This window comes from Lepidochelys kempii, chromosome 16 (genome assembly GCF_965140285.1).
Source record: "Lepidochelys kempii isolate rLepKem1 chromosome 16, rLepKem1.hap1, whole genome shotgun sequence".
In the NCBI taxonomy this organism is placed as follows: domain Eukaryota; kingdom Metazoa; phylum Chordata; order Testudines; family Cheloniidae; genus Lepidochelys; species Lepidochelys kempii.
In genome coordinates this window covers 18,533,258-18,545,627 of record NC_136395.1, presented here as the reverse complement: position 1 = coordinate 18,545,627, position 12,370 = coordinate 18,533,258, and the positions used below count along the sequence as shown (strand labels likewise).

The 12,370-nt window shown below is 46.3% G+C and overlaps 1 protein-coding gene across 7 annotated transcripts in view; it reads left to right on the top strand.

Annotated features, from left to right (window-relative positions):
- The first annotated feature begins 4,897 nt into the window (after window positions 1-4,897).
- The window catches only part of UCK1 (uridine-cytidine kinase 1), a 34,695-nt gene continuing 27,222 nt past the window's right edge, over window positions 4,898-12,370 (top strand). For 2 of the 7 annotated variants that reach the window (XR_012155294.2, XM_073314737.1), the window contains exons 1-6: window positions 4,899-5,057; window positions 8,344-8,503; window positions 10,277-10,373; window positions 10,609-10,751; window positions 10,860-10,954; window positions 12,215-12,263. Coding sequence is in view for 6 of the 7 variants with exons in the window: in XM_073314737.1 (XP_073170838.1) it covers window positions 4,959-5,057; window positions 8,344-8,503; window positions 10,277-10,373; window positions 10,609-10,751; window positions 10,860-10,954; window positions 12,215-12,263 (643 nt within the window). In the remaining variant the exon portion in view is untranslated. Of the gene's footprint in view, window positions 5,058-6,143; window positions 6,272-8,343; window positions 8,504-10,276; window positions 10,374-10,608; window positions 10,752-10,859; window positions 10,955-12,214; window positions 12,264-12,370 lie in introns of all 7 variants that reach the window. The other 5 variants (XM_073314738.2, XM_073314735.1, XM_073314739.1 and 2 more) reach the window with 4 other exon arrangements.

Here is a 12,370-nt window from a genome sequence, read left to right as displayed (position 1 = left end):
CTGGTCTCCACACAGCTTTTGTGCTGGTCTAACTGTGATTTGTTATGGATACAGTTATACTGGTAGGGGCTCTAGTGTGGAAGGCAGTACAGCCTGGGCGAGTAGCCGAGCTCTCAGGAGTCTGTTGACACAAGGGGCACTAGGAATACTGTTGTATTACACCAGCAAAGCTCTCAGAGCTATGCCAGTAAAGCTGCACTTCGCACTAGTCTAGTGACATGAGTGACTATGTCTACACTCCAGATTTCTGTCACCTCAGCTATGTCAGTCACCTCTTCATGCCCCTGACCAACCTAGCTGTGCCCACAGAAGTCTGTCCTTTCCCTCCCCCAGGCTGCTTTGTTGGGCAGTTATTTCTGCTGCTATACCTGGGCCGCAGCACAATTGCAGTGCTGGCTTCAGTCTGCACCCCTCTCTCCTGGGAATCATTGACTCCAAATATGGAGTTAATTAACACTTGTGGCTGTTTCTTGATGTCTGTGGCTGCAGAGGGTGCTGCTGTCTGATTCAAAGGGAGAGTGGCCTTTTTTCCTGAGGTTTCATCAGACTGCAAAGAATTAATGAGGACCCAGGAAATGCAGCTCCCTTTTGTGATGACCAGGCAATCGAAGACCTCCAGTTAGCCGTTAAATTGTCTGTGTTAATTTAAGAGCAATTAAAACAATTTTCCATATAAGCAAAATCTTCAGCAGAATTTACCTTATGTCTGGTTTGAAAATCTCTCATTTTCTATTAATTCCCCATATCACCCCGTAGCTGCATTGTTAACTTTTTTCTCTGGGTGTAAATAGTTTAATGATTACACATTTTTAAGTTTGACTGATTTATTTCTCTTTGTAGCGATTAAAGTATGTGCCCCCCCCCCTCCAGTTTTTGTGAGAAGGGTTTTAGAGAGTAATATAGACCTTGATTCCGACTTTCCTACCAGGGTTTATGGTTGACCATTAACACTAGTCCCACCGAGGGGCAGAACTGTGTTATTACACTGCAGTTTCTTTTAAATGTCTCACGGTTCCTAATCCACTTCTTGCTTTGTCCACCCCAATTTGTTCATATAATTGGTAGTTTTTGCTACACTGTCCTGTGGTTGCACTTCTCATATATAAATTTATATATAAATCCCATACTTGAACCTGGCCTTTCTGGGTCTCTCTGAAGCATTTGTTCTATTACGTAGTTAATAAAATCTTTGGTTTTTGTATCTGTTTTTAGAGGCAGGTTCCTGTGAAATTGCCTGGATGATGTTCTGAGGGGAATGGGCCACTGACCCAGCTACCTTCCAAGATATTCCCATCCAGTTTTTTTTGCTTTGAGACAAATCTGTACCACTTCAGGGACATGGAAAGAAATATTTGCCTAGCCTAAAAAAGTCCTTTGGAATTTTCAGGACTTTGATTTTACATGGCAAATAAACTATTCTTTCTCCTTGTAGTGAACGCCAACTCCCCGCCTTTCTCTCACACACGTGATCTTGTCTAAAAATTCCTCCCAAGACTGCTCTGTTCGTGTTTGCCATCTATTTTCTAGTTCTCTGATAGATGTTTATCTTCTGATACTGGTTTCCATACAATCTGTTGTCTGTTTCTACTACGTAGATAACACTCGTGCATTGTAGATTGATGGTCAGATTCCAGAGGGGACTATTAGGACCATCTAGTAAGACCTCCTGCATAACACAGGCCAGAGAATTTCACAAGTTGATGCTTGCATCAAGACTGTAACTTCTGGCTGAGCTGCAGCATCGCGATGTAAAGACTTCAAGTAACAAAGAATCCACCACAACCCGTGGTTGTTCCAGTGCTTAATGACCCTCACTGTTAAAAACATGTACCTTATTTCTAGTCTGAGTTTTTCTTGCTTCTAGCCATTGAATCTTGCTATGCCTTTGTCTGCTAAATTACTGAGGTCTCTACTGTCAGAAATTATTATAAAGCTTACTCAAGAATTTAACACTCCTCATATAGCTACGTGAGTTGAGGGAGGGGAGAGACCCAAGGTCTAGATTAATCCCCTCCCAAACTGTTAATATTTAAGGTTTATCTGCTCAGGGAATTAGGAACGGAACACAGAACTCACAGTTCTTGATCACTGGTTTAAATCTGCCCCGTGTCAGTAATGACCAAAAATAGTGACCCTCTGACAGATGTCTGGCCAGTGAGTTTTGAGGGGGTCTCGGCCTTGTTTCTGGTAGGCAGGTATAAAAAAATAGCAATACCATTGGCATGTTGACCCCTTTGTTGGGAGCCTCAGCAGAGAGGATGGTGACTGAAAGCACTATGGAGAGTGATTGTCCCTCTAAATTCCACCCATGCTGCACTGCTCTAGGGGAAAAAGGCTTTTACTCTCCAGTAGTGTCAAGCTGGCATCTTTCAGCAGCTCTGTTCTCATGTAGGGCCTGATCCAAAGCCCACTGAAATCAACGGGAGCCTTTCAATTGAAAGACTTCAGTGGACTTTGGGTAAGGCCTTAGAGAAAAACAATGAAAAAGGGAGAAAAGTGAACAGCAAGCTCCCAAAACATGTCCCTTTCCCAGCCTTTGGAAGCTAAAAGCCAGAGCAGCTGCTGCTAAGAACCATTACAAGCAGCAGTGCGCAGCAACTTTAAGTTTCAAATCACTAGGGGGAGTGTAAAACATGAGGGGAGAGGCTGGAAACCTTTACAAAGGTTAAGAAATTAGAAAGCCTGTTTCCCCTCCTGCAGGCTTCCCTGAACCTGACCCTGAGGAGTCTCTTCTAGAGCCCCACTCACTCAGGGAACTGTCTGTTAAAAAAACAAAAGAAAATGTGAATTCACATTACTTCTCCCTAGTTTCACGTTTTAGAGACAAAGGAGAGCTGGAAACTTTGTTTGGCCTTTGCTAAGTGCTTCTGAAAGGTGCAGCCAGACAGATTGGAAAAGGAATCTGCCAGTTTCTTCAGGAGTGAAATTGTCCACATAAAGGAGAGGCCGTGAAGACTTTTTTAGGCTGAAAGTAAAACTGAACTGCTGCTAGGGAAATTGCTGTGGACTCCTGACTTTTGTAACCTCCTTCCCCCAAAAGCAGGAAGAAAATAAGGGCCTCTTGTCTACATACGGAGAATTGCTGAAAATGTTTACAGGTGTAACTACAGCCCTCTTTATTATTAATGTAATTCACAACAGTGTAACTGCATTGACGCTCTCCCTTTGTCTGTATCCATCTACTGTCTCTTGTCTTAGATTGTAGATCTTGTCTTAGATCTCTGGGGCAGGGACCATGCTTCTGTTCTGTATTTGTACAGTACCTAGCACAATGGGGTCCTGGTCCATGACGGGAGTTTCTAGGCACTATAGTAATACCAGTTGAATACAGACGTGCTGCATTTGTATAAAGTGGGGCTTACACCAGTTATTTACTGGAAAATCAAGTGGAGTTAAACCCTGCTTTGCATCAGTGCAGCCTGTATGTCTTCATTGGGACTTTGTATCCATGTATTACCTGCATTATCCAGCTGATACTGTCTTTTATTGCTGCCAAATTTTCTAATGTTGACCAGCCCACAGAAGGGAAAGTCAGCCAAAGAAAGAGAGTTAGGAAAAATTTCTGTATTAGCATTTCTTTGTTAAAGTCAAAGTATCATGCATTTTTTGGATGACAGATCCAAGGTGGCTGCTTTTTTTACACCATCTTGCATTTGTTCTGCAATCTGTCATCCAAAGTGCAAAGCATTACGTGTGCTGAATAGCATTTTGGATGAAATATTCAACATATAAAAGCAGCTTGTTGTGATAAAAGAAAATAGGGCTGCTCTGACTTAATGCTTTTTGCTTTTACAGAGCGTTGACTTTAGTTGTACTTTGCCCGTTGGTGAAATGTAGGCTATGCAAGTAGGACATGTTATATAACAGTAGTACATTGCACTTGGATTTCCTTGTGCTTTTGCTGAAAGTGCAGTAGGGTGTTGTCATAATTCTTTAGGAGGAGGGCAAAAGGTAGTGTTAAAGGTACAGGCGCGGGAGTGAGTGGCATGACAGTACGTGCACCCCTTCAAGGCTACCCAGGGGGAGCTCCCAGCTGCTTCCACCTTTCCATATACTAGACATGATGGAATTCCTTTCCCTGGTAAATCCAGTGCGGATCCTTTGGTCTCTAAATGCTGGTGTACTGATTAGAGCTGGCCGGGGCAATGGAAATCCCTCCCTGTGAAAAATTTCACCTTTTTGAAAATGTTTTCTCTTGAATGGGGGTGAAAAGTCAAAAATGCAACAGTTGTTTGCAGGAAGAGATATCTAGAAAAAATCCTTTTCTTGAGGATTGAAATGGAGTTTTCCAGCTTTCTAGCTGCCCCCGCCTGCTCTCAGTGAGAAACTGCAATTGACAAGAGCCTTCCAGCCTACATCCCTAGGCTTTGCCTGTCTGGCCGCTGGAGCTGAGGGAGTAAGGTGACCAGATGTCCCAATATTAGGGGCTTTGTCTTACAGAGGAGCCTAGTACCCAGCCACCCCACCCAACGTCCTGATTGTTCACACTTGCTATCTAGTCAGCCTAGGGTGGGAGGGGAGGCTGAGCACTGGGGCAGCGGGGGAGTTGTCAGCGTGATTTTCCGGGCGGAAAATTCGGGGTGTTTTTTTTTTTTTGGCAAAATTGCAGGTTTCCCATGGAAAATGATTTTATGAAAGGGTCGGTTTCCATCTGAAAAACCATTGCCATGGCCTGCTCCCAGCCCGTTGCAGTGGTGATCCATCCGCCCCTGCTTTGTAACCCTCCCCGTGTTAAGAGGTCACCCCCACACCCTCAGTCCCTCTCCTTTCACAGCCCTGTCCAGCTGGTCTCTTATCACGGGCTGCAGAGCCGACTGCGCAGGCTCTGAATGCTGCGAACGCAAGGACTACAGCTCCCAGCCTACCTCACGGCCGCTCGGCGACTCTGCGAGGGAGCCGCGCGGCGCAGTGGCTGCTGGGAGTTGTAGTCCCCCGAGGGCAGTGGCGACTGGCGAGCCATGGCTTCGGCGGGCAGCAGCCTCGGCGGGGGGGAGGCCGAGCGACCGCACCCCAGGCCCTTCCTGATCGGGGTGAGCGGAGGCACCGCCAGCGGCAAGGTAGGGGCCGAACCCGGGACGGGGCTGGGCTGGGCTGGGGCCGGGGCGGGGGAGCCCAGGAACGGCCCCGATCAGGGCGCAGCCTGTTTCCTGCCCGCCCCGGCCGGGAGCCCATGGGTGCGATGAGTGTGGCCGGTCTCAGCTCAACCATGGTGCCTGCGGGCTCTGTGCGGGGGCCACGGGTCCATACAACACTGCAGGGGGTGCCCAGTCTCCGCCCCACAGAGCCCCTTGGCACCCTCCCCAGGGATAGCCAGGTACGCCCCTAGGGGTGCTGTCCTCCCCACCCACGGGGGCATACTGTCTCGGTGCTGGGGACACCTGTGCAGGTGAAGGCCCCTGAGTGGGTGGGGAAGGTCTAGCGCCAGGGTCTTTTTGGTGGAGCCCCACATCAGTTTTGCAGCACGGTGGGTCCCTGTCTACGAGGAGGATACCCCTGACGTGATGATTTTCTGGGGGAGGGTTTGGGTGCCATTTGTGGGATTCCCAGACTCCCAAGTGAAAGGAGTTTGTTGTTTTCGTCTCTGGTTGCATATAGATCAGCCTCTAGAGGCAGAAGCAGGCCTCCTGGGGGGTCTATCCCCAGCACTGTCACCAACTTGTGTGGCTTTGGGCAAGTCACTTCACGCATCTCTGTTCCCCAATCTACCAGGTTGGGATATTTGTAAAGTACATTTGTTCCAAAGTATCATCAGCATTATTATTAGAGACCAGAACGTCACACCTACTTCCCTTCACCATCTGAGTGATCCTGGCTAGCACAAACGGCTCAAGCTCATGGCAAAATGAGACATGAGAAAAGGGCAGGTGCTTTAAAAGACACAGGCTTCCATACTTCAGCAGTTTTCTTCTCTCTTGCCACAGTTGCGTGAGGCAACATTTCTGACATCAGTGATTTACCATGATAAAAGTGAGCACATACCAAAGCTGAAGGTAAACAGGGATATAAATGAAGTGCAGTTCTCATAGCAAGCTCAGCAAACTCCCAAGTGGGTTGGAACCAGAAGCCTTAGCGAATGAGCCTCCCACACACCCACCAATCTCTCTCTCTGATTTGCTTGTCCATGCATAATCTTTATTTTGCAGTTACCTTGTCCTGGGAGAAGAGATGTTTGTTGGGGAAGGATGATTTGTGTAAAAGGTAGAGGATTGCCTAACAGACGGAACCTGCACTTTGCTCTCAGCACAAATATTGACCCAGCCCAACTCCACAGGTGACCCCCACTTTGATCGAGGGATGGAGCTGAGGAAAAGCCACTGTTTTGTCTGGCCTCTGTGAGTACATCTGTACTGCAGCTGGGAGCAACCTCCCAGCCCAGCTGGGCAGACGCAGGGTGGCTCAGGCTAGCTGCCTGAGTCCAAGCCCCTGGTCTGAGCTCAGGTCACTGGCTTGAGCTGCTCTTGTTAGCGCACTAATTTAAGCAGACTGTTTGCAGAGTCTGTTTCCCCAGGCTCGAAGGCTTGCTCCAAGCTGCAGTTCAGCCATACTCTGTGTGGTGTGCCCACTCTCTGAGAAACGGTCTTTTAGTTAGGGCAAGATCCAGTTATAAATGTTATGTCTGAGAACCCTTTTCCCAGCTCTTTTCAATGTACACAACCTATTCCAAGCTCTTTTCTTTGTTGGGCTGTCAGTACATGCTTTCTCCAGAGAAACTAAGTTGCCAAGGAGGGAATGTCAACTTTAATGGACTGACAGAATGATCTAGTGGTTGGAGAAAGGGCCTTGGAAGCTAGAAACAACCACCACAGGGATAGTTCTCTAAAAACACTGGCTCAATGTGCAGCGGCAGTCAAACAGAATGTTAGGAACCTTGAGGACAGGGCTAGATAATAAGATAGAAAATACCGTATTGCCGCTGTATAAATCCATGGTACACCCACACCTTGCATACTGTATGCAGTTCTGGCTGCCCCATCTCAAAAAAGATATATTAGAATTGGAAAAAGTACAGAGAAGGGAAACAAAAATGATAAAGGGTATGGCACAGCTTCCATACCAGGAGAGAGTACAAGGCTCGGCCTGTTCAGAAAAGAGGACTGAAACTGTTGGAAAAGAGACAGTTAAGAGGGGATATGATCGAGGTCTAATAAATCATCAACAGTGATAAGGAAGTGTTATTTACCACTTCACATAACAAAGGAACCAGGAGTTATCCAATTAAACTAATATGTAGCAGGTTCAAAACAAATATAAGGAAGTGCTTCTTCACACAGTGCCCAGTCAAAAGTATAACTGGGTTAAAAAAAGCATTAGTTAAGTTCAGGGCAGGTAGATTCATCAACCGCTATTAGCCCAAATGGTAAGGGACACAACCTCATGCTCTGGGTGCCCCTAAACCTCTGACTGCGAGAAGCTGGGATTGGACAAGAGGGGATGGATCTATGGCTAATTGCTCTGTCCACACTTCTGAAGCACTTGGCGCTGGCCTCTGTCAGAAGACAGGCTACTGGGCTAGATGGTCCATTGGTCTGTGGCCATTCCTATGTTCTTAAGATGCACCTTGGTTCTAGTCCATGTTCTGTTGCTGGTTTACGTGGCTGGTTACTTAATCTCTCTGGGCCTCAGGTTTGCTATTTGTAAAATGGGAATATCTCACAAATCTCTTTCTCCCCCTGCCTCCCCTGCCCTCAGGTAGGCAGACATGATGAATAAATGTTTGTAAAGCATTTCTGGAGAGATGGCGCTCTAGCATTACAAAGTAGCATTGTGTATCGGATACCTAGGAAACCTCGAATACTACAGGGATAGGAGCCTCAGAGAAGCTCAGACTTAGAGGCTATAGCAAAACCTAAATTGAGTCTTCCCAGCACAGTGAGTGGCAGGTCTGGAATTAGATCTGTGAACACAACCTTCCTTGAGACGGCTGCCATGGCTCTGTTCACCTAAAACTGTATCTCGGGAGCTCAGTTCCACTCCATAATCTCTGTGCCCCCTTGAATGCATTCTTCTGCCCCATGTCCCTGACTGCTTCTTGCAGCAGGCTGTAGCTACATCTCTCCTCTTTAAAGCTCACTACAGCCTGGTGGATGGGTTTTGAATTAGTCAGGAGAGGCGATATAATGAAGTGTTTAAAGCACAGGACTGGGTGCTGGCTCTGACTTGTGTTGGGGGGGGGAGGGGAGAGGTAGGCGCCACTTAATCTCTGCCTTGTTTTGTCCACTATAAAATAAGGCTGGTTCTTACCCACCACCTCCCAGGACTGCTGTGAAGTTGAATGTTGGTGAAGTCCTGATGGAAGGTGCTGCAGAGGGTGGTTGTTTGTGACTGACGCTTGTTGTTCCTCAGTCCACAGTATGTGAGAAGATCATGGAGCTCCTGGGACAAAACGAGGTGGATCATCACCAACGAAAGCTCATCATTCTGAGCCAGGATAGGTTCTACAAGGTCCTCACTGCAGAGCAGAAAGCCAAGGCATTGAAGGGACAGTACAACTTTGATCACCCAGGTAAAGCTTTCCCCACCCCACTTCATGTTTGCCTTTGAGGAAGGAGGAAGTGTATATAGGGAAGGACATTGATGGGAGACTGGAAGAGCAAAATCGCTACTGCTCTTAGCTTCAGCAAATACCTCAAAGCTCCTCACTGTGAGCAATGGGGGTGGGGGTGCGAGGTGCTTTCCATGCAAATAAAAAGACCGGTCCCTGCTGCTGGGAGCTTACAGTCTCATTAACCAGTCTCTGTCTGTTCTGCCACAGCTCTGCTCTGTGTGGTGTTTAGAAGAGGATCTTTCCAGTGTGGTAGCACCAGGAATCAGAGCTTCCCGCAACCTATTGCAAGACATTTGCTGTGCCGGGAGGGAGCCAATTCTAAAGGAATACAGAGAAAGCATTTCCTCTGGGCACATTAGTTAGAAGAGCCAGCAGAAACTGATGCTTCCTTTAAGCATAATGAGATGGCCCCTCCCACCTATTCCAGTGGGAAATCTCAGTGTTCCTAAGGGGTGGCCTTCCTGAGGCTCCGATGAGAGGGTTCGGAGCATAGAGCACAGCACTAGGACTCAGAGCTAGGAACAGGCCCTGGATCTTTTACCACTGCCTTTCTGGGTGACTTTGGGCAAGTTACTGCTCTCTTCTTATTACTGTAGCACCTCTCAGCCCATCATGGACCAGGACCCATTGTGCTAGGTGCTGTACAAATGTGGAATAGATGGTCCCTGTCCCAAAGAGTTTAAATGCTTCAGTCATCTGAAAAGGGGCATAAGCCTGACTTAGTGCACGGTTTAATTATTGTTTGTAAAGAGCTTTGAACATGCAGCATGGAAAGTATTGAACACCCCCAACTCTGGGTATTTGGGTTCCTGTACATCAACCCCACGTGAAAGGGAGGGAGAACAGCAGTGGCAGTTAATAGGGAAGAAAGAACAAAATTAATTTCCAACCGAGTTCTTAGAACTAACTGTACAGTGTCCTCATGTTGTGAGTGGTGCCTGTGTTGTTGCTGGAGTGAGATGCCATCATACTGTTGCTTTGCAGTGGGAGTTAACATAATGCTGTCGGTCTGTGGAACATTAATGCTCACATGATGCTTGATCACCTCCTGGTTTCCAGCTGCTAAAATGCATTAAAAAAAGCTAAGAACACATCAGATACTTTCCTAATATATTTATTTTCTATGTAAGCAACAGCTGTCCTTGCCCCAGGGGTGTTACATGATTGCAAATGGGAGACATTCCCTGCACTCCATCCTGGGCAAAAGTGGAAGAACACCTGCTGTAGGTTAAGCAGCACTGCTCACTCTTTTCAAAGGCAGGACAAATCTATAAGACTTTCCAAACCGTAATTCTGTTTTGGTTTATGTTCATTTAACATTTTTTTGAATTAGCTAGAAATAAAATGCAAAAAATGTACGATTTGTCCTTTCGCCTGCTGAGCTGTAGTTGCCATGTCCATCTGTAAACTACCAGGCAGTCCAGACGGTAGCTTTTATGGCTGTTTGGATTAGTCTTCATTTCTGTGTCTAAGATACTTGGTCCCTGGATGCAGGGATTACAATATCTTTGGGATTATGCAGCAGTTTTCCTTTAACATTACTTAGGGAGTGGATTGCTGTAGATAGAAAAGAATAAGCCAGGAATATCCTCCCTCCCCTACTTCCTGGGTCTGGTAATGTCAGACAGAGGAATGGTGGTAGACTTTAAATCCTTCAGTACCAGAAAAGACTGGCAATAGTTTGGTCATAACAACACCTGGGCCGTGTCTCTTTATGCCTTTGTCTTGCAGGTGCTTTTGATAATGATTTGATGCACACAACCCTGAAAAATATTGTGGAGGGAAAAACTGTAGAGGTGCCAACTTATGATTTTGTAACCCATTCCAGGTAAGTCTCAGTTCCTAACATCTTCCACACAGTGCTTGGCAGAGTCAGTGGGGGCTGCCCTGTCTCCCTGGCCCACCCTAGCTGAATGCGTGTGGTCTTGTTGCAGAGGGCTGGCGGGAGCAAGAAGAGGTGGGACTGGGTTAGCCGTGTTTAATGGAATGGAATTGCACGTTAGCATTCAGTTTGAAAGCCACTTTGCAATTTGTTTGAGACTTTGTCCATATACCCGTGGCAGGTTGGCAGAGACAACAGTGGTCTATCCTGCAGACGTGGTTCTCTTTGAGGGGATCCTGGTATTCTATAACCAAGACATTCGGGACATGTTCCATCTCCGACTCTTCGTTGACACAGACTCTGATGTCCGGCTGTCCCGCAGAGGTAATACCCTGGGCTTCTGCTCCATTATCAGCCCCCTGCTTGCCTTGTGGCAGTCGTCACTATGAATACGCTAAAACTCACTGCCCCTTGTTTTTCCCTCTGCCCCAGTTCTTCGAGATATGAAGCGTGGGAGGGACCTAGAGCAGATCCTGACTCAGTACACAACCTTCGTCAAACCTGCCTTTGAGGAGTTCTGCTTGCCGGTACCAAGCTTTTCACTTGTTTGATCAGACACATTTTAAGGACCTGGAGAGGCAGTGACAGCTATTTATACTGTAGCTGGAGAAGTGGGGCTAAGGCCCGCTGATTGATATAAACCATATAAAATCATAGCTGCTTGAAGCAAAAAGCAATGTTTATTTAAGATCCTAGTGATCAGATTAAATCTTTGCATTGTATTTAAAATAAAATTCCCAGTAGTTTAACCCATGACAGTTAGTTCTAGATATTAAACAAACTATTGAGCCTTCCAGCCTGTCTCCCTTTCATTGCAGACAACACAACAATTTGGTGTAGCTAAGTTTGGCTCAGATGTGAGGTCCTACCCAGCATGCCATGCATTGTAGTGTTGGAACCTTCCCAAAGTGTGGGCACTGTTGTGCTATTTACACATCTTTGTAACACAGGGGTTATGCTGAGTGACTCAATGGTTTAAAAACAGGTCTGTTGCACCTAGGATGTCCTCTTTGGCTGTATGCCATCTCTCCTCCCTGCTTCTCACCTGAGCTGCCCCTCTCAAAGACATGTCATGGTTGTTTTCCAGGATGCTTTACAAGCAGTGGGTACTTACAGTGCTGTATGAATGGTTTTTTTGATTACTGCCATGGGTATTCTGGCTGACATGCCCAGCCTTTCATGTATGTAATAGAAATTGGTTTCTGTTGACTTTGACCACTGCAGTATGACCTATGGGCAATGCTTCCCTTCCTTCCCCTCCTGCATGTAACTGTACAGGAGAGAAGGAGGCTGCCAGTTTAGGTGACCATATAAATAAATGTGTTAATGCTTAAGAATGAAAAATAACTATTTTTACTTTGATCTAGCAGGAGGTCTGGTCTTTAACATAAGTGCAATCAGCATCCCTACTAGGAAGTGCCTTTTTATAAAAAGTAGAGGTTATAAACGGATCAGAGACAGGCAGCTTGTAGTGTTCTGATTAGAACCAATTCTAACTGGATTGACCTGCTTTTGTTGTAGAGAGTCAGGCTATGCTGAAAAAGGCTCAATGAAGGTAACGTCAGCCTCAGGTCACTGGAGTAGTATGAGAGGAATGTTTTGAGTGCTTTTAGTATAGAGGCAACTAGTCCCAACTGCAGTCACCCCTGTAACATTCAGTTGATCAAACAGACTTACAGATACTACTACAATGGAGGAGTGCAGCTGTGGGCTCCTTTTTCAGATCTGGGGATAGTGGTAATCATCATTGTGAAACACCAAGCCCTACTGTTGTTTCTTATTTGCAGACAAAGAAGTATGCTGATGTGATTATTCCTCGTGGAGTCGACAATATGGGTAAGGGACATTTAATTGAATTCTGCACATGAAGTCAGATTCCCCAAATTCTCCTACTGCACACTGTTGTAAAGTGTAGATAGACTCTGATATGGATTATCCCTGAC